The 23,324-nt window shown below is 39.1% G+C and overlaps 1 protein-coding gene across 19 annotated transcripts in view; it reads right to left on the bottom strand.

The window, feature by feature from the left end:
• LOC134823808 (golgin subfamily A member 6-like protein 25) overlaps nt 1-23,324 on the bottom strand; it is a 101,722-nt gene that overhangs the window by 24,334 nt on the left and 54,064 nt on the right. For 7 of the 19 annotated variants that reach the window (XM_063835367.1, XM_063835366.1, XM_063835359.1 and 4 more), the window contains 2 exons: nt 7,436-7,538; nt 6,768-6,842 (listed from right to left, as the gene is read on the bottom strand). In XM_063835367.1, coding sequence (XP_063691437.1) covers nt 6,768-6,842; nt 7,436-7,538 — 178 coding nt within the window. Of the gene's footprint in view, nt 1-6,767; nt 6,843-7,435; nt 7,539-9,302; nt 9,663-12,729; nt 12,833-16,461; nt 16,528-23,324 lie in introns of those variants that run through there. The other 12 variants (XM_063835371.1, XM_063835375.1, XM_063835379.1 and 9 more) reach the window with 8 other exon arrangements.

Here is a 23,324-nt window from a genome sequence, read left to right as displayed (position 1 = left end):
TAATCGTTTGTGATTAACGGCTGGTCCGAGTCCCAATTTGAGTCAGTTAAAAGTTGTCATCGTTAAAAGTTGTCATCACTTGTAATCAAGGCGGCGTATTATCAGGAATATTAAATCATCTAATCGTGTGATAAAGCACACGAGGAATTTACACCATTTAAAAGTACATATTTCCCAAAAAACTCTTATTGCTTGATATCGTCCATTGATTTAAAGTGTCAACAGTAATTAACACTATTATAATCGTGAGAATGCTTTGCCCAATGCTGTTTAACCAAGCTTACATGCAGTATATAATAAGAGGGATACAGACTGGTAACCCTGGCAACCCTGGTAACCCTGGTAACCCTGGCAGTGTTATAACAGGTGTTTGCTGACTAAAGTCTCAGACGAGATCAAACATGCGGGAGTAGCAGCAAATATAATCTGCCCGACTACTCTTCGTAGTATAACCGGGTATAATTGTTAATGTTAACTAGTCTCGCTCGTTAGTCGTGACGTCATAAGGCGTGACGTCACAGAAGGGGGAGGCTGGGATTGCCGCCGTTTTCACTGTAGACTTTTTAGTGGATATCTAGCGAGATGGAACATGAAACCAGCCAAGATTGTCCGCTATTTTTTATGTTTGTTTCCTGATGAAACTAATGAACAACCCTTCCGTTAGCAACCATATCTCCGTTAGCAACCATATCTCCGTTAGCAACCATATCTCGCAACCGAATAACGCACACTACTTTAATATTTAAATGATGCCAGCCGCTGTAAAACCAGATCATTCGGATCATACTTTAAAGTAACATTATTTAGATGTAATTAACTCATTACAATTATGTAATTATTAAACTGAGCTAAATACAAGCAATCACCAACTCAAGTTTATACCAATTATCTCAATCTGTATTCTGTACCTACATTAACTATAGTAACTATAGTAACTATAGTAACTATAGTAACTATAGTAACTATAGTAGCTATAGTAACTATAGCAACCTTGCGGTTTTGTAATTGTAACCCCGAATCTCACCTGTTTTTAGCGACAATCTTCCTATAACTCATAATCAGTACAACCCTACTGAAACTCTATGATAATATTTAAGATAAGAGATAAGAGAGTGAGATTATACACGTATAACTCCTTATTTGGGCATCACGTGAATTATACACGACAAAATGAAAATACTAAACGTCTAAACAAGAGCAACTCGGACAGTCATCCGAACTGAATACCGGATATCACTGCAAAACTGATTACACGTATTCTCCAACTAGATGAGCTCAACAATTATACAGATCGGTAGGTCCGGTCATAAAGGCTTCAAAGATCAAACAATAGACCCTGGAGTCTGTACATGTATACGGGACTGTCCTGTACGTGAGTACGGGTCCCGTGTACGCTAGAAAAGGGGAACTACCAAGGGGAACTACCATGTGATATGACGGAGTGAAGCAGCAAGGATACACCCTGACCTAGCTATGAGAAAAGGGAACTAACTGTGAGCTTATATAACCAGGTTATGAACTTTTCAGCATTACGGAAACCTAGGTATTTTTTGAAAGGTATAAGCTTCAATTGTACCAATATCACGAAAACAGATACTGACTACTAATACATACTAATATGTACTATACTGTAAAAGGTCTTAAATGCAGTTAACAAATGTTCTCAAGATAATTAATTCTAAAATCTGCCGCTCGATTTAAATTTCAAACCACAGCGTATCAGATTAACAACATAAACTAAGAACAACGCAACAAAACTCAACATTTCAACTTCGCGAAAGCCCCCTGTGTAACAATGAGTTAAATTACAGCAGATAATGAAGAGTGGAGAGCTGAGTGGAGAGCTCTGCCCACACTACGCGCCTCGTTGTGTGAATCCAGTTTTTTTGACCCACGCCATGTGGCCCGTCAAAACATGGCGTAGTGTGGGCAGACATTCGGGGAATAGAGGCGTAGTGTGGGCAGGCCCTAATGAAGAGTGGAGAGATGAGTGGAGAGCTGAGTGTCAAGTTTACAGCGGATACAAAAGTGAAGCACACTCCACTAGTCCACTGATACACGGAGTACAGGGATCAGTACAGTAACCTGATACACAAGGTACCGGGTAATGTTGTTATAGGGCCAGGATCTGGCGGGGTGGGGTCACGTGGGGTCATTACCATATATGGTAATGACCCCACGTGATCAGAGTTGATGACGGGAAGCAAGTCGAGATGAGCTAGTTGAGAGTTTCCCGTGTGTAGAGTGGATTATGTCTGATGTGGCTATAACGATGTAACATGAGATACTCTCTCTCTCTCTCTCTCTCTCAGGTTAAAGACCCCCCCCCCTCCTCTCTCAGGTTAACCCCCTCTCTTTCTCAGGTTAATGACCCCCCCCCCCCACTCTCTCTCTCTCCCTATTTATACCACCTGGAGTAACATCTTACAGATCTCTCCCTCAGGAGGCTAATGTAATCTTACTGCTAATGTAGATCTGTAATGTAGATCTCTCTGACTAGCTACAGTGTACACATTTTAGCAGGTGGTCAGGGGCTAGAGACTAGAGTGATGATTATTTGGATGGTTCATGGAAGTAGTCTCAATTGGTATTGCAGCTCGAGTAACTTTAGTTACTACCTGGTACTATAGTAACTATAGTAACTTAGTAACTATAGGTTAACTATACAACCCTACGAAATAAGTGTTACAAGGGTGCTCTGATTGTTTAGATATTCCACTGATTGGTGAAACATTATACTATGTATATACATGTGAACTGTGAACTGTGTGATATGTAACACAACAGTAATCTATCTGGTTTAATATTCCGTATGTTAAACTCATATAGTACACTATTATATCTGAGAGCTATAGTGCCATGCTTTGTACACAATCTCATCGGTATATTATAGGGATAACGATTGGTAACCTCACTGGTTACTACCTAGGTAACTGCATAGTTAATACATGGTTGTACTAAGTCCAGACGATAGATAACTATGCTGGTAGTATAGAGAAATAATTAATCTGCGACTATCTTCGTATAGTACTATAGTAACTATAATGTTAACTGTATACTAGATCATCGCCGTAGTCTGGTTAAGCTAGGGTAGTCAACAAAGTAGCTGTTGCGCTATTTCACTTAACTTTTAGTATATTAGCAGTATACCATGACCTTACAATATTGTCGATCTATTTTTTATGTCTTGTTTTGTGAACTGATGTAATTTCGTTAGCAACCATACTGTTAGAGAATATCCGTTAGGCCCATATCTCGCATCCGAATAACGCACACTACTTTAATATTTAAATGATGCCAGCCGCTGTAAAACCAGATCATTCGGATCATACTTTAAAGTAACATTATTTAGATGTAATTAACTCATTACAATTATGTAATTATTAAACTGAGCTACATGCAGGCAATCACCAACTCAAGTTTATACCAATTATCTGTATTCTGTACCTACAGTAACTATAGTAACTATAGTAACTATAGTAACTATAGTAACTATAGTAACTATAGTAACTATAGTAACTATAGTAACTATAGTAACTATAGTAACTATAGTAACTATAGTAACTATGGTAACTATAGCAACCCTTGCGGTTTTGTAATTGTAACCCCGAATCTCACCTGTTTTTAGCGACAATCTTCCTATAACTCATAACCAGTACCCGACTTATACAACCCTACTGAAACTCTATGATAATAAGTTAGATAAGAGATAAGAGTGTGAACTGTGAGATTATACAATCCTTATTTGGGCATCACGTGAATTATACACGACGAAATGAAAACAATAAACGTCTAAACAAGAGCAACTCGGAGAGTCATCCGAACTGAATACCGGATATCACTGCAAAACTGATTACACGTATTCTCCAACTAGATGAGCTCAACAATTATACAGATCGGTAGGTCCGGTCATAAAGGCTTCAAAGATCAAACAATAGACCCTGGAGTCTGTACGTGTATACGGGACTGTCCTGTACGTGAGTACGGGTCCCGTGTACGCTAGAAAAGGGAACTACCAAGGGGAACTACCATGTGATATGACGGAGTGAAGATTGAAGCAGCAAGGATACCAATATCACGAAAACAGATACTGACTACTAATACATACTAATATGTACTATACTGTAAAAGGTCTTAAATGCAGTTAACAAATGTTCTACCTAGCTATGAGAAAAGGGGAACTAACTGTGAGCTTATATAACCAGGTTATGAACTTTTCAGCATTACGGAAACCTAGTTATTTTTTGAAAGGTATAAGCTTCAATTGTACCAATATTAAGAAAACAAATACTGATAGGTCTTAAATGTAGCTAACAAATGTTCTCAAGATAATTAATTCTAAAATCTGCCGCTCGATTTAAATTTCCAAACTGCACAGCGTATCAGATTAACAACATAAACTAAGAACAACGCAACAAAATATTTCAACTTCGCGAAAGCCCCCTGTGTAACAATGAGTTAAATTACAGTAGATAATGAAGAGTGGAGAGCTGAGTGGAGAGCTGAGTGTCAAGTTTACAGCGGATACAAAAGTGAAGCACACTCCACTAGTCCCCTAATACACGGACTACAGGGACTAGAGTGGAGAGCTGAGTGTCAAGTGTATCAGGGACCAGTAGAGTAACCTGATACACAAGGTACCGAGTAATGTTGTTATAGGGGCCAGGATCTGGCGGGGTGGAGTCACGTGGGGTCATTACCATATATGGTAATGTTCCCACGTGATCAGAGTTGATGGCGGGAAGCAAGTCGAGACTCGAGATGAGCTAGTTGAGAGTTTCCCGGAAAGTGTAGAGTGGAGTATGTCTGATGTGGCTATAACGATGTAATATGAGATACTCTCTCTCTCCCTCTCTCCCCCTCTCTCCCCCCTCTCTCTCTCTCTCAGGTTAATGACCCCCCTCTCTCTCTCAGGTTAATGACCCCCCTCTCTCTCTCAGGTTAATGAACCCCCCCCCCCCACTCTCTCTCTCTCCCTATTTATACCACCTGGAGTAACATCTTACAGATCTCTCCCTCAGGAGGCTAATGTAATCTTACTGCTAATGTAGATCTGTAATGTAGATCTCTCTGACTAGCTACAGTGTACACATTTTAGCAGGTGGTCAGGGGCTAGAGACTAGAGTGATGAGTTATTTGAGATGGAAGTAGTCTCAATTGGTATTGCAGCTCGAGTAACTTTAGTTACTACCTGGTTACTATAGTAACTATAGTAACTATAGTAACTATAGTAACTTTTACAACCCTACTGAAACTAAGTGTTATCAATGAGGAGTGCTCTGATTGTTTAGATAATTCCACTGATTGGTTGAAACATTATACTATGTATTATACATGTGAACTGTGAACTGTGTGGTGACTATGTACCAGCAACAGGTAATCAGATCGTGGGTTTAATCAGATCTCCCGCGTCACTGGCTTCAAACAGTTATCTCCACTAATGTAGTTACCAGTGCTATTATACTCTATAGAGCTATAGGTTACCAGTGCTACTATGCGTACAGCGAATTCTCCAATCCGGACCATAAGTTTAGTCCGTTATAATCGCATTTGGTTCGATCATTGTTTGTAAAATAGGGCTACATACCGGAATTATCAGGCCAGGTAATATTCTGGTCCGGTTTAAGTGCGGGGACTATATCAGGATATTTATTGCTCTCATAGAGTCTTATAGAGAAGAATAATGCTGGAATTTAAGTCGAGACTATTTCGTTAATATAGTAACTATAGTAACTATATAGTAACGAATGTGTCGCATCTGTCCATGAACTATGATCAAGTAGCCAAGTAGTTGGCTGGTAGAGTCAAGTTATGTCAAACTAAATAAATAGTGCGATCTTCAAAACATTACCATATTAAGTCAAATAAGAGTTTCTCAAACAACAGTTCAGCAAGTTATAGTTTACCATCTGTACTTGAGTAACAAATTAATTAGTAAGCAGATCTGAGTGATTAGTTGCTTATTAGTTCTTTAGTTGGTAATTGGTTGGTAATTGGATGGTAATTTGTTAGTAATTAGTAGGTAATTGGTTAGTAATTAGATGCTAGAGCCATGCATTTCAATGAAACTGCTCTCAAAGCCATGCAGATTAGTTGGTAATAGTAGCACACATGATGCAGACCAATCAAATGCTTGCCATGATCTAGAAAATATACACATTGTCTGCAAACTGTCTGATTATACTGGAGACTGTTAGAACTTCAGAACAAGATAAGAGAAAATAAGAAAGAAAGATTGAGATTGTCTAGATTGAGTAACTCAGTAATCATGTCAATTCGCTGATTCTACCGGTCTGACCAAACATATCTGTGGATTAGCCAAAAACTTTTGAAATAGAATGTGAAATCACTGTTAAAATCCTTAGAAAGAGCAGGCATCTTGAAATATTATATCTTTCTATAGTAACTATAGTAACTATAGTTACTATAGTTACTATAGTTACTATAGTTACTATAGTTACTATAGTTACCATAGTTACTATATCTTTCTATGAACAAGACAAAATTATCATCATCATCAGAGAGACACTTCAGCGCGACATTCCAAGACATCTTCAGCAGAATACATCCATCAGCAAGACACCAGATATGCGCGCCGCCAGTCCCGTGGTCACACTACCATATAAGGTAATAATACCACATAACGTGGTCACACTACCATATAAGGTAATAATACCACATCACGTGGTCACACTACCATATAAGGTAATAATACCACATCACGTGGTCACACTACCATATAAGGTAATAATACCACGTGCTTTTACCTGAACACTCTGGTCGGGGGAGGAGGACGCCGTATCGGGTCCGGACTAGGACTAGAGTGACGAGTTAACACGATACTGGAGAGGTGCTAATTAATCAATTAATTAGCTAACTAATTAACTAATTTAGTTAACTAATTTAGTTAACATGATATGATAGAGGTGCCAGGCTTAATTAGCCAGTTAATTAATTAGTTAAGTATCTAATTAATTAATAAATCTGACTGTCGGCCTTCCAGGATGGAGAGACATATTCAGTCAATGTTGATTTGAGAGTACATTTTGATTTGAGAGTCAATGTTGATTTGAGAGTCAATGTTGATTTGAGAGTCAATATTGATTGAGTCAATGTTGACTGATACGGTGCTAGATTGTAAAGACAGCTATCAGAATCTGACGATGTTAACTGGTGTCCAGTTTATCATAATACCTTTTATATCTACTTTATATAAGTAGGGCTTTCTCATGCTATAACACTCTTAGGCGACACCATCTTAAAAGTGCTAAAATCAACCCAATCAATCTGAATGAGACACAAAATAAACACGTATTGAACACGTATTAAAAGTGCTACATCTACGCCAATTGAACTAATAAGCCAATTAAGTAATAAGCCCAATTAACTACTCAATTAGATAATTAGATAATTAGATAACTGGTTAATTACTCACCCATTAGAAGTGTTACGTTTGGGCGCTACAGGTGGGGCCCCTCCAGGGGACTGTGATCTTCTAACACCCTCCGCTATACTCCTACTATCAGTCCTCTGTAGAGCTGAAATAAGGTTATGTTAACAACTGGAGTAGAAATAGTTCAGGGAATTAGCGTTGTTACGGTCTATCCGAGTAAGAGTGGAGATTATCCCACTGACTACAGTCAGTAGTCAGTAGTCAGTAGTCAGTAGTCAGTAGTCAGTAGTCGGTAGTCGGTAGTCGGTAGTCGGTAGTCGGTAGTCGGTAGTCAGTAGTCAGTAGTCAGTAGTCAGTAGTCAGTAGTCAGTAGTCAGTAGTCAGTAGTCAGTAGTCAGTAGTCAGTAGTCAGTAGTCAGTAGTCAGTAGTCAGTAGTCAGTAGTCAGTAGTCAGTAGTCAGTAGTCGGTAGTCGGTAGTCGGTAGTCGGTAGTCAGTAGTCAGTAGTCAGTAGTCAGTAGTCAGTAGTCAGTAGTCAGTAGTCAGTAGTCAGTAGTCAGTAGTCAGTAGTCAGTAGTCAGTAGTCAGTAGTCAGTAGTCAGTAGTCAGTAGTCAGTAGTCAGTAGTCAGTAGTCAGTAGTCAGTAGTCAGTAGTCAGTAGTCAGTAGTCGGTAGTCGGTAGTCAGAAGTCAGTAGTCAGATCTCAAGTCAACCCACTTTTCATTTTATCTTAATTTAGAGACATTGTGGTCTATTTTGCCGTTCTATTTTAGATTTAATATAGATTGTTTGATTTTACCTCTCTAGATATTAACACACGGCCCTCTAATGAGGTACCACAGTATTTTTACTGTTAATAAAATATTTTAACAGCTATAAGTAGCCAGGTTTTAAAGTTTAACATGACGGACTATAATTACGGGTTATAACGTATAATTACAGGCTATAACGTATAATTACGGGCTACAACGTATAATTACAGGTTATAACGTATAATTACGGGCTATAACGTATAATTACGGGTTATAACGTATAATTACAGGCTATAACGTATAATTACAGGTTATAACGTATAATTACAGGCTATAACGTATAATTACGGGCTATAACGTATAATTACAGGCTATAACGTATAATTACAGGCTATAACGTATAATTACAGGCTATATTTACAGACTATACAGTTATTATAATGATAGTTCTAGAACAGGGCGGGGTAATATTGTTCTCTTTTAGGAGTACTTCATTCCTTTAGGTCTTCAGGTTTGTTAACTAATAACTAGTATATCTTTAGTATACTATAAACTAGTTTGTAGATCTTTAGTCGCGGAGAAAGTAGAAACATGTTTACTCGTATAGGTTCGGAGAGACAGAGTTTAACTAACAGGTGAAACTAAAAACTTAAAAATGTCCGCTTGAACCGGACTGATTCCGTATTATATTATTTTATATATATGATCGTATTATATTCATGACATCCTAATGAGAGAAGTAGAACTAAACAGTTGGATATAGTTGAGCATACATATAAAAATAGACAGAAATAGATAAAGTGATTTGAAATGATTCATTCAAAACATTCGAAAAAATAAATTAAGTATCAACTGTATTCATATGAAGAATGATTGATTGTTGAATAATGAATATTGATGAAATATTGAAAAGGGTGAAATATCCAATAATAAGGAGCAAATACGCACCGCTAAATCATTAGCGAGTTATTCGATACAGAACGATGGAACGTTTTTGTGAAGCTTAAAATATTAATGTGCCCGACATTATATGATTACGATAATTAATGTTAAATATTTGAAAATAGTTCAACATGCTGAACAAGTTGAACAAGCTGAACAAGTTGAACAAGTTGAACATGCTGAACAAGCTGAACAAGCTGAACAAGCTGCACTAACATTCCTCATTATCGTAGAGTGTAGCAGCGTACTCCTTCGTGTCTCCCAACGCAGCAAACTTACGGTACTCCTCCTTGTTCAGCAAACCAACCCGAATCCTCATGAACCAATCAGAGAGCTGTATTTTACACACGCGACAGCAACCGACCAATCAGAGAGCTGTATTCTAGTCACAACTAAAAACGCTCACATGCAAACAAAACCCAAAGTCACATTATTTCAGCTGAACGAAATGACATCATGCGAGCAGTGAGAGTAGAATTGACTGCCGCTAAAAATAACAGAAATTTGAGTACAGGTATCAAGTGTAGTGAGCACTGTGTAGTGAGCACTGTGTGCAAAAGAAAAGGGTTTAATTTCAACCTTTTGAGAAGGTTTTAGAAAGGATATGAGGACTCAGAAAATATGTCACAGAACACAAAACACAATGCTGATAAACCCGAACTAAACTGAAATCTCGATCAGTGCTTCAACAATTAAGTAATTAAATCCGTATTAAACTAATCGCAATAAATAACACTAATGAATAATGGTACACTAAATATTAAATAACACTAATGAATAATGGCACACTAAATATAAAATAACACTAATTAAGAGTATGCAATGACCAGGTCCCTCAAGATACGCAGAGAAAGAGATCAGTAACACACACACAGTGTGGAGGTAATGTTGTCTAATGTTGTGCAATGGGAGGCACCTGTGCAGTTACACAGAGCCCTGTCTCTTTCTAGTGGTGTTGAACACCTTGAGGGAGAATCTGAGTGAGGGGAATCTGGGGGGGGGGGGGGCTAATCTGAGGGGGGGGGGGGGGGCTAATAGACAACCTGGATTAAAAGTGTCCTGAAAGAAGGAGCCCTGTTTTAATTACTGACACGAGAAGGTATACTGGGACTGACAATGTCTTCGTAGCTTCGTCATAAAATAAGTCATTAACCAATCAGAGAGCTGTATTACTGGCAGCAGCCAATCAGAAAGCTGTATTCTAACCACGTGACAGCGCAATAATGTGCAGAACCTTTAAATACAGGTTGAACAAGTAACATAACAATTTCTGATGTTTTCTGATTAAACACAAATAAGAAACAGTTGTAACTGGATAATCTTGTCTTTACTCAAGTGTGATCAGACATTAGAATATGATTGAGAGACTCAATAAGAGACTACATCACATGTAACATCATGTTAAGTAGGCAGCGACTACAATGTCACTGAAGTGACCTATCACAGTAAGTAATTAATGTTGCTACTCTTCTATACTAAAGCTTGCTGATCAAGTTTTATCTAGAAGAGTCTACTAAACAGATGCCAAACTGATCTGAGTACTTATCTAACACTTGTGAAAAACTTGCGAAACATCAACTGTAGAGAGAGAAGACGAGCCAATAGTACTACAGAGTGTGTATTAATAGTAACAAAGAAGAGACAACTAACAAGGAGGGAGAAGAAAAGAGAGTTATCAATCTCACTGAGTGTGGAATTATAGTGTACTATTTGTAACAAGGGGGAGAAGAAAAGAGAGTTATCAAGCTCACTGAGTGTGGAATTATAGTGTACTATTTGTAACAAGGGGGAGAAGAAAAGAGAGTTATCAATCTCACTGAGTGTGGAATTATAGAAATAGAGGGACTGAGGGAGGAAGGGAGGGAGGGAGAGAACTGGATCAGGGAGAAAGAGAGGGACTGAGGGAGGGAGGGAGGGAGAGAGAGCACTGGATTAGGGAGAAAGAGAGGGACTGGGTACAGTGGGAGGGAGGGAGGGAGAGAGAGCACTGGATCAGGGAGAAAGAGAGGGACTGAGGGAGGGACGGAGGGAGGAAGGGAGGAAGAGAGGGAGGGAGAGAGAGAGCACTGGATCAGGGAGAAAGAGAGGGACTGAGGAAGGGAGGGAGGGAGGGAGAGAGAGCACTGGATCAGGGAGAAAGAGAGGGACTGAGGGAGGGAGGGAGGGAGAGAGAGCACTGGGTCAGGGAGAAAGAGAGGGGCTGGGTAGTGGGACAATGGATCAGTACAAATGAAATGGATCTGTGTAAGCTATGGTAGGAGTAATAGAAGCATGGTCTTATAACTCATAGCAAAACTAGGACATATCCCTAGAGTCAAGGTTTTTAGATGTTCTCAAGAAAATACCATTTTTAGACAAGCAGAAACTATGCGACAAAATATTATAATTAAGGAAGATAAACAGAGTGAGGTGAAGAGGGAGGAGTACTGAGAAGGGGCGAGGCGTGCTAATACACATTTACAGTGTTAATTAATTGTACTTAGTTATATTAAGTTATATTAAGTTACAGTGTACACACTGTAACCTAACTTACAACTAAAGTTCTAAATAACATATAATATAACCACTCTGTTAACTGTAACAACCAATAACTAGCAGCTCGAGAATAGGGAGGGACTGCGCGAGTAAATACCATCACAGATAACATATTCCTTTGTTGAGTTCCTCTCCAGATAAGAAACACCGATAAATCACTAATAAAACACTAATAAAACACTAATAAAACATCGATAAGCATCATTAAACTGTGTAACTGTAAGTGTACAGTGATTAAAATACCGATCAGATTCTTGCCAGAATTATCAAGTACATTATTATCAAGTAAATTACATACATGTTACAATGTTACATGTTACATTATACATTACAGTACATAATCAGTTTTAAAGACAAAATCAAGAACTGCACGATAACAATCTCCAACACAGTAAACGTGATACACACATTTGCAGCTAAGAGCATGTGTACAAAGCACTTGAGAGAGAAGAAGAAGAAGGACTAGCTGACGAGACTGAGAGGTGAAGTAGTGAGGGAGCAGACATTGCTCCATGTAAAACACAGCTCCGATTTAGATAGTAACGTGTGTAGGTTACTTTAGAAAAACAAGGTTTTAAAATAAAGTAATTATGGAGTCCCTTTAAAAAATTAGAAAGAACGAAAAAGGTGAGATAAGGAGATAAAGTTGAGTGGGAGTGATGATCATGTGATGTAAGAAGTGAGACGGTAACCGCAATATCATGTAACCATGGTAACGATAAAACGTAAAAACAATGTCAAGAATGTGATGGATAAAATAAGCATATGTTTTGAGTGCTATCCCGTATTGGATGGTATTTGGTTTCCAGCGTGCTAATATCACGTGATGTAACCATGGTCACGTGATGTAACCATGGTCACGTGATGGCTCACTGTTAGGTAAACAGTCATTCGTTGTAGAACGTGCTTTTAATCTTGATTCTGGAATGTCATTTCAACTGCTTTCTCACCAGCGAATAGGGTATATAGAATAAGTAAAAGATAACATCATACTCAAGAGTCATGTTACCCACGCCTGTAGCCCCAACCCGTAAATTTAGATTTTTGTAAGTTACAAATAAACTGTTCGTACCTGCAAATATCACGTGATGTAACCATGGTAACGTACCTGCATAATACAAATACTTCTTCCGTTGCACTCCAGATCTCATTCAACGTACGAACGGACATACACACGAACAAACATCCCCGCCGGAGCACGATTCAATAAAAGTAGTTATTATCTAGCTCTATACTAGCTTACTAGGGAAAGATAAGGTTTTAAATGTACACGTCTCGTGTATATTATCTAGCACTAAACTAGGGAAAGATACAGGTTTAAATGTACTACACGTGTAAACTAGACAGTAAGATACAGGTTTAAATGTACTACACGTGTAAACTAGACAGTACGATGAGCTATCATGTACTCATTAGCTAATTAGCGAGAGATAACGTGTAATTAAGTAACTACTAATTGGGTGATTAAGCAATTAAATATACTCAAGAGACCACAACATAGACAGCACTAAAATATACACCAGTAAATAATAAATATTGCAGTGGTAAACTCGCTCATAATATGACACAGGGGGTATATAGTATATAGTAATCCTAGGATATTAATACGTGAGGTAGGAGTAATCGAGCTCACAAGCAATAGATTAGTGTCATGACACCAGCCAACCAGGTATCAGTATCAGTACCACGTGACTTTAAACAGCCAATCAGAGCACAGTATTGATGCGTGGTGGAGGTTACTACAATGAAGAACACTGATAAAAGCGAGAACCTGGGTTAGAAAGGGTTTTAGTGAGAATGCAGTGGAGGAGGACCAGTGTACAATACACGTGGTGTCATGATACACAGCTGGCTGACTAATCACGTGATTATTTGGAGAGGTTTGCTTGGCTAGTTGCCATACCACGTGGTTATTTAGAGAGGTTTGCTTGGCTAGTTGCCATACCACGTGGTTATTTGGAGAGGTTTGCTTGGCTAGTTGCCATACCACGTGGTTATTTGGAGAGGTTTGCTTGGCTAGTTGCCATACCACGTGGTTATTTGGAGAGGTTTGCTTGGCTAGTTGCCATACCACGTGGTTATTTGGAGAGGTTTGCTTGGCTAGTTGCTATACCACGTGGTTATTTGGAGAGTATTTTACGGGTATAGCAACTAAGTACGTAATGAAGTGTAAGCTACTTTCTTGGCGGTCATTGATCACACGAGGTGTCCCTAAAGTTAAGGGGGGGGGGGGGGGTTCACCCTGATTTTTTTGTGAAACTTGGTTTCGAGATAGCAGTTGACCAACAAACTAGGACCAGTGACCAAACTTTTGAGGGGGTCCCGGACCCCAACCGCCAAACGGTGCCCGCGGGGCAGCCACGCCCATATTTGGTCCAAATCAGGCCCAATTTAGCCAAATACCCTGAACATGCCCAAAACCCAGATTTTAGGTGCTTTACTTGTAGCTAGTGGTCCCCTGAACTCGTTTATGAAGTTTCATCAAGATTGGACAAAAAATGATTGAGTTATGAGCTAAAAACTATATGCCCATATTTGGGCATACGCACTAAATTTGATCGATTTTGGCCCATAAATTGGTCAAATATCAATATTTTTGAATGAAACTAACTTTATATGAAAGGTAAGGCTAAACTACACATTCTCTATGATTATCAGCTCAATATCTACCTAACTGTGGATTCTGTGTTCAAATAATCACAAAAAATGAACAAAATCGCCCATATCTCAGTTCGCGATATTTGCAAAATTGACTTCGCTCAAAACAATAGAACTCAATAGGGTTTCAATATTTTTTCATGAAATTTTCAGAATCAACGTAGAATTGTCTCATGACCTTAAGTTTTGGGACAGAATTTTGAGTTAGGCCTTTAAAAAAATTTGGCGGCCAAATTCTAAAATTTGCCGGGCATTTTTCAGAATTTGGCCGCCAAATTTTTTTAAAGGCCTAACTCAAAATTCTGTCCCAAAACTTAAGGTCATGAGACAATTCTACGTTGATTCTGAAAATTTCATGAAAAAATGTTGAAACCCTATTGAGTTCTATTGTTTTGAGCGAAGTCAATTTTGCAAATATCGCGAACTGAGATATGGGCGATTTTGTTCATTTTTTGTGATTATTTGAACACAGAATCCACAGTTAGGTAGATATTGAGCTGATAATCATAGAGAATGTGTAGTTTAGCCTTACCTTTCATATAAAGTTAGTTTCATTCAAAAATATTGATATTTGACCAATTTATGGGCCAAAATCGATCAAATTTAGTGCGTATGCCCAAATATGGGCATATAGTTTTTAGCTCATAACTCAATCATTTTTTGTCCAATCTTGATGAAACTTCATAAACGAGTTCAGGGGACCACTAGCTACAAGTAAAGCACCTAAAATCTGGGTTTTGGGCATGTTCAGGGTATTTGGCTAAATTGGGCCTGATTTGGACCAAATATGGGCGTGGCTGCCCCGCGGGCACCGTTTGGCGGTTGGGGTCCGGGACCCCCTCAAAAGTTTGGTCACTGGTCCTAGTTTGTTGGTCAACTGCTATCTCGAAACCAAGTTTCACAAAAAAATCAGGGTGAACCCCCCCCCCTTAATTGTTCTTGAGTATGGAGCGGATTGTCTTTAGCCATCACCAATGTACAATGTACAATGTACAATGTACAATGTACAATGTATATAGGTATATGGTCATACTTGGGGCCTTTTTTAGAAATTGGAACATAACAAGTGAAACCTAAAGGCTTGAAAGTGGGGCCTGGAGGTAGAACCCAAACAAGAGACATTTACTATAACTATAAATACAGTAAAAGAGTAAACTCGGTACAGGTTATTGTGGTAAAGTTGTGATGAGTAAAATAACGAACTGTAAATATTACAGTACTGGTTATTAAACCATGTGGTGTATTGTTCAGCACCTTTGTGACTGTAGTGGGTACTGGGTATACACTGTAGTATACACTGTAGTATACACTGTAGTATACACTGTAGTACACACTGTGTTGTTTTAACGTGTAATGAAAAGCTCAAATAGCTGTCATTAACGGCGATCTGCATCTCCACTGCTCAATGCACTCCACCTACTTTTGGTAAATTTTTATTTCAATAGAAGAAGGATGTATTTTGGTTATTACATTTTCTGCAATTATTATACAATTTATTAATACAATAATAAAAAATTTATTAATACAATAATAAAAAATTTATTAATACAATAATAAAAAATTTATTAATACAATAATTAAAAAAATGTATTAATAATAATACAAAATTATTAATTTATTTGTCGTCAGTTTATTTTTCTATTTAGTTTTGATATATTTTCTAGTAGTTATGTTTTCAGGAGTGCCCATTGGGGTCTTTATTTTTAACTTATTATGATTGTAATCAATAAATTAGTCCATTAGAGACGACCCCCTTACGAGGGGCTTTCAATCAATCATTATCATTGTCGCAGTTTTAGGAAATATTTCTAATTGTTAGGCTTGTCAGAGGCTAACCCGTTCTGTGAGTAGCATGACAATATTATCAACACTAAAACTCTTAGCTCGAGGGGCTGCACCAGTCATCACTAAAACTATTAGCTGGAGGGGCTGTACCAGTCACCACTAAAACTATTAGCTGGAGGGGCTGCACCAGTCACCACTAAAATTCTTAGCTCGAGGGGCTGCACCAGTCAACACTAAAATTCTTAGCTCGAGGGGCTGTACCAGTCACCACTATAACTATTAGCTGGAGGGGCTGCACATGAGAGAGAGGGGCCAATCTAAACATACAATACAATTTACAATCATGTATAAATATATACATTATACATTATAATAGCGTGTACATATACAAACATACCTTTAGCAGCGATGTAAGACATGCTTGATACTCCGTCGGTCACATTCTACATTCCTTACACTAAAAACAATCTCAGTAAAAATTATTCGATTTGTTAAACTAAAGTGAAATACAACTAAACGGAAAAGACAGATATATTCTGGACACTCAAAAGGTCCCACTTGAATTCCTTGCAAAGAACTGAGCTTTTTTAAATTAACTCCAGCCAGGAACCTCACTGGGAGTAAATAAACAATTCATCAAACAAAGAGAGCAACAAAGTCTATTTAGTAGTTTACATGTCCGCAATGAAACATAAACACTGTCCAACAACCCTGGATCGCTGCCAAACAACGCTACCGAACAACACTGCCAAACAACCCTTATTATTATTATTAGAGCTCTCAATCATAATTACAGCTCGTTTACACAACTGTAACAGCTCTGGAACATTTCACAACTGTAATTAAGTTTCGTACAAACACAACTGAAGATCAAAACGAGCCACAATGCACAACCATGACTATAAGATCAACAATCAAGTCTCAACCAAGACTACAATGTGCACTTTACAAGTGCCACAATGCACAACCAACTAGAAGATTAACTAAACTACAATGTACAATAAACACCCAGTGCACAACAACAACACAAAGTTACCAGTGTACTGTGTGTGAGTATTATAGAGTATTAGGAGCCTCGCAGAGTATTAGGGGCTGCCCATAGTGTAACGGAAAATAAAACACGCAAAACTCACGGAGCGTATCACAACATATTCAACAATAATGTATCACAACATATTCAACAATAATGCTTTACATATTTTATAATAGTCTTGCGGAGGGAGCTAGAGAGAGAGAGAGAGAGAGAGTGTGTGTGTGGGGGACAGTGGATACTTTACACGATAATAATCATTGTGTATCAGTCATCAATCAAAAGCAAGGGACACCGACTACCGAGTAAACAACTAATCGAAAGCAAGGGAAATCTATACAAAGAACACCAAGTCGACAACAGCAAATAGAATTTGCTGAAAGCAAATGAAAAAGGACCAGAGATACAGACTATAGCAATCAACGTGAACTCACACTACGTCTGACTTTACAAAGGAGCCGAAAAAGAAGACAAAGGAGGAGAAAAGGGTTGCATGCGGAGGAGAGAAAGGTTGCTTGCGGAGGGGAGACACGCCCTAGGTACCCCACAGGGCTATAATGTACTAAAACCTCGTGCCTATCAAGCACCGCAAAGAGAAAAACTCCGTACCTATCGACAGAGCTATATTATTAAATAAAGCGAGCTCTATATCAGCGGATGTAATGTTGTTTATTAAGTTAAAAACCAACTAGCCACAGAGAGACAGAGAGATTGATACTGTGGATCACAATAGACACAAACACACACACACACACATTGTGATACACTGAACTAGTAGCTAAGAGCTGAACTAGCTAATGTAATGGTGATATTGGGGATCACACTAGACGTGGCTCTTAAGGGTACACTGCAGTGTGATACTGCACAGTGCATGACACACAAAATACACAGATACTGTGCTCTCATTAGCAATATTAAACACAAGCCACCACCGTGAACAGAACATCATGATACAGAGAGTAAGGAACCAATCACGGTCCATATAAGAAGGGAGTCAACCAATCATATCACAGATTACTGCAGACTCAACAACCAATCATATCACAGATTACAGAGTCAACAACCAATCAGATCACAGATTACAAAGTCAACAACAACCAATCAGATCACAGATTACGGAGTCAACAACCAATCAGATCACAGATTACGGAGTCAACAACCAATCAGATCACAGCACCTTACTCCGGATACCATTGAAAGAAAAGTAGAACACCAAAAGAGACTCACTACAGTACACAAGCCTTTAACCTGGACGGACTTTATTTGAACGGACATTAAGATGAACGTTAGGGCCTCCAGCGTTAAATTAATGTCCGTCCAAATAAGGTCCGATAAGGTAACAACAGAAGAGACTCACTACAGTAAACGGATCACTCGAGCAACAGGCAGGGAACACACAATAGTACACCCATTATCAAGTAGAGCTCCAGGCAGGGCCTACTTGCCCTCTCATTGGCCAGCGCCCTGGCCCACCTGCACTGTGATTGGTCGGCGCCGCCCACGCCGCGCGCTCATTGGCCAATTACCTGGTGAGATTAATTATACCATATAAGGTAATGCTCCTTGATCCAGGCTCGCTAGCTGATCGGAATGTTATGATTACGTAGCATTGTACTGGAATGTTATGGTAAAAGCTATCGTGTTACACGGCAATCCTGTGAGGTAAGAGTATGATCTCACCGGTAAATATGGGAGGTGGAATTTGTAGTGATGGTGGGAATATGGGGGGGTTTACGAGGGGTCCACATGTGAGACAAGGTATAAATATTGCACCTGTGGGGCATTTAGTCCACATTTAGTCTTGTTTGTGTTATACACTGTTGTGTTGTTACCACGGCTACATTACTTGCGTTCCATGTTGGTCACATTACTACATTAGGACTACTCTCATTTTTACTAGTCTCATTTTTGGATTGGTCATATATTTTAGAATCGTATTATACGTGATAGGAGTGTGGGTATTACGTGTAGTTATAAATAGGTGCAGGTTATTTTTGGCAGAGGACCATTTTAAATGCTGCTTGAGTATCACTTGCATAAGTTTTAAACTCTTCTCTGCCGTAGCGATCGAACCTAATTTTTGTTTTTCTGCCGTAATTTTGTTTTTACTGCGCTCGGCCATATAAGCACGACATAGTCCAAGAGTAATCATTTACCGGGAATTACTTATAACTTACTTCCCATTAAGTCAATAAAGCAATAACAGTGTCTTGTGCGGGCTCAACACTAATATATCAGGAAGGTTTATATCCGCCCACTATACTCCCGAACACTCCCAAACACTCCCGCACATTCCCAAACACTACCAAACTCTCCCAAACTCTCCCGGACATTCCTGAACACTCCCACACATTCCCGGACACTCCCGCACATTCTCGAACACTACCAAACTCTCCCAAACTCTCCCGGACATTCCCAAACTCTCCCGGACATTCCCGAACACTCCCGGGCAACATGAATGATCAGTGACAACTTGATAGCGCAGAATTCAAACTAAAACTCCCACAGTGTGTTAAGATATAAAGGCAGATCCCGAAAGTTTCCCGACACCTTGTAAGCATAAGATAAGAGCGGGAGCTCTTCCTCCAAGTCCGGGATGTTTTCACACATATTCCACCAAGTCACGTGACGAGTTCTCACAAACAAGTAGTGGGCAACTTGCCAACTTTGTAAACAGTGGACAAGTATGTGAGTTGTTACAGCACGGAACATTGTTAGTCTGCTTTGTGAACGTTAGTGAGGTTTTCTTGGGAAGCCTGGCTTAACGTGGAACTAGTAAAGCTGATTTCCGGGCGGTTCTAGGATGCCTTCGCAAACGTTTCCGGGCGATTTCCACTGTAGTATAGAGTGTTCATGTCGCGTTTTATTTCCTATTTTGTGAGAAAATTTCTTTATTCTTGAATTTTACGCTGCTGTGATATATGCTGTTTTTTCGGTCTGGATTATAAGTAAGATTCTATACGACCACAACACAAGACTCGACTTAGGGCGGCTTCAACGTCCGAACAACACAACGTCCGAACAACACAACGTCCGAACAACACAACGTCCGAACAACACAACGTCCGAACAACACAACGTCCGAACAACACAACGTCCGAACAACACAACATCCGAACAACACAACATCCGAACAACACAATGTCCGAACAACACAACGTCCGAACAACACAACGTCCGAACAACACAATGTCCGAACAACACAACGTCCGAACAACACAACGTCCGTACAACACAATGTCGAGCATTATCTTACTGGTTTATACGCTTAGCTGCGAGATTTCCATGTTTACCCTCAATAATAAGGTTTGTACCTGTAATATATTTCCAAAACCTGCTACGAGATTTCCATGTTTACCCTCAATAATAAGGTTTGTACCTGTAATATATTTCCAAAACCTGCTACGAGATTTCCATGTTTACCCTCAATAATAAAGTTTGTACCTGTAATATATTTCCAAAACCTGCTACGAGATTTCCATGTTTACCCTCAATAATAAAGTTTGTACCTGTAAAATATTTCCAAATACTAGTCTGTAACATTTAAATACTGTTACATTAAAAATTATAAACCACCTTATTAACCGTACTCCAACATACCAGTGCCATTTAAAAGTACTCCAGCGTGAGAGTGGTTAAGAAGATCTGAGACAGGTCCATTAGCCTTCCACACCACGTGACACTTTATCTAACATGTCACATGGTGTATTAGTCACGTGCTACATTGGTCACGTGCTACATTGGTCACGTGCTACATTGGTCACGTGCTACATTGGTCACGTGCTACATTGGTCACGTGATCTGGAGTACGTCACGGTGGTTGGATCCTATTAATTGATTAATTTGAACCACTTGAACGTCACAACTTTAAAACTTAAACGTTACGCTCTCTTCCCAAATGCGCCTGTTAATAAGCACTCATAACAGATCAAATTTGCTCTTCTTGCCCAGTGGCGTAACTAAGGGCCCCGCTGACCCCGCTGAGCGAAAATCTAAAATATATGGCTACAATGAGCATTTTAATAACAATATTAATTCAATCCTGTAATGTGCCATGTAATAATATTAAAACCGTTGTATGTATAATGTATATACTTAACAAACTTCTTATCGGTCATGTAATCCGGAAAATGTGTTGCTGTTAATAGATAAGCAACGTTATCACTCAGAAATCAACCCAGTTATAATAACAAATTTTAAAATAGGGGCGGGGATAATTTAATATGCCATTTACTCTTCCTCCAATTATCGTGAAATTTATCCATTTTACAGTCTACTTTGATTTTCGAACGTACTAGCATAGTCCACTGATTTTCAAAATGGTGCTACAACAATTACTCTAATCTAGTAATTTTGAGATCCCCGACAGGCCCCTAGAACTCATAGGTCACACCTTTTTTACCATTACTCACACCTGGTATGTACTACATGTTACTAGTTGCGCAACTAGTGATACCCACATGAGACGCGGTTTCGCTTTTGAGTTTTGTTACTACGTATTACGTAACTACCATTATTCAAATATTTTGTAGTTGTTCATCTTATTGAGTTATTCAACGTTACGTCATATTTTTCATAATTGAAATTCCTAACCGTAAACAGAGGGTCACGTGAGGGGTGGTGTCACATCACTATTCACTAGTATATAAAGGTATAAACATACAACATTTATATCATCTTGTTCTCATTTCGCAACTCAGTTCGACATACTCATATGGTGTATCGACTGAGACAAAGTCTTCTGAGTCATGTAGGAGGGCGTTTCTCTGGTGTGAAGTAACAGCCAGCCCTACTATAAAGCTATAACAACCATTTCTAGGAGCTTGATCAGTGGCGTAACGAAGGCGTAACGAAGGCCCCCGCTGTGCGGGGAGGGGAGGGGGGGGGCGCCAAATCGTCGTTTGAATATGGGACAGTTTCGAAAACTTAACTAAAGTACTACCAAAACTGCTTGTTTTACTGTAGATACACACTTTTTTAGAGATTTTATCGGCGTATCCTCTAAAATCACCTAATTTTTTTAATTTTAGGGAGGGGCACCAAAAGAGGAGGGGGCGCCAACAGGGGGGGGCTTTTTCGGCGGGGGGGGGGGGGGGCGCCAACAGGCAACGTTACGCCACTGGGGGGGGGGGGGGGGCCAACAGGCAACGTTACGCCACTGAGCTTTATTATTTGCTTTTGAGATTGTGCCGCTTATCAAACTGCTTGCTTCTGTTGATAATAATAATAGTACAACAAAATGCAACTAAGATTGAGATGAGGTAATAACCATTTAAAACTTCTGCTCCGTCTCGTCAGATAAGACAAGATAACAGGTGGTGCTGTCTGACATGACATCACGGCTGTTTAGGTTTTACGTTTACCCGGAACTAAATCCCGAATAAAGCCTGAACAATATTGCTAGTCCCTCTAGTCCCTCTCATATGGTCCTTAATTGATATGTCGTGACGTATTGATGATGTCATACTGATAGGTTTCTAGAGTTCTAGGAGATAACCGGATAACCATGATAACATCATGATAGGCTGGGTAGCCAGGGTAACACTATGGTAACAGTGGGCTGAAATTATCAGTCACGTGACTGGAACACACCCGACAAATTGTACAGGGACTAGTTGTCATGGTAACTACAGGGCGGTTCTTTGATCTCACTTTTATTTGCTTAGTGTTGGAACGTTTAGTGTGAGACGCTGTTGTTTTTGTAGTTTACTCTTCAGCCCTTCTTATTGAGATGGGAGCTCATTACTTTATTACCTGTTCTCGTATCCTGTTTTGTACACAACAACACGTTACCTGTTTTGTAATGTGGTATATTGGAGCAACTTAGTCAACTAGATAATATGAACACGTGCTCTTTACACGTGCTCTTTACTCTTCAGCCTTTACTTGAAAATAATTGGAATCGTATTTAACCATCATAAATTATCTCAGGATTAGGAATATTGTGAACTCAATAAAAGTCATAATATTTAACTCTGAAAGCATGATCCCCCTAATACTACTATTACCCTTAAACTATTACCCTTACTATTACCCTTGAGCACAACAATTTATTCTTTAGATCGAGAAATATCTGGATTTCTTTGTTTCTCGGAGAAGTATAGTATATATATATATCTTGTGGCAAGAGGTTATAGCAATAGCCTAATTAACCAGGCCTTTAATAAAGTGGAAACCAAGAGCAGGCTCTCCTACTATCAACAACAGAGACATAAGGAGGATGACAGTAG

The sequence above is a fragment of the Bolinopsis microptera genome, chromosome 12, assembly GCF_026151205.1.
Source record: "Bolinopsis microptera isolate Bmic1 chromosome 12, MBARI_Bmic_1.0, whole genome shotgun sequence".
Taxonomy (NCBI): domain Eukaryota; kingdom Metazoa; phylum Ctenophora; class Tentaculata; order Lobata; family Bolinopsidae; genus Bolinopsis; species Bolinopsis microptera.
Note: the sequence above shows the minus strand (reverse complement) of the source record. Positions and strands in the feature narration are given on the sequence as shown.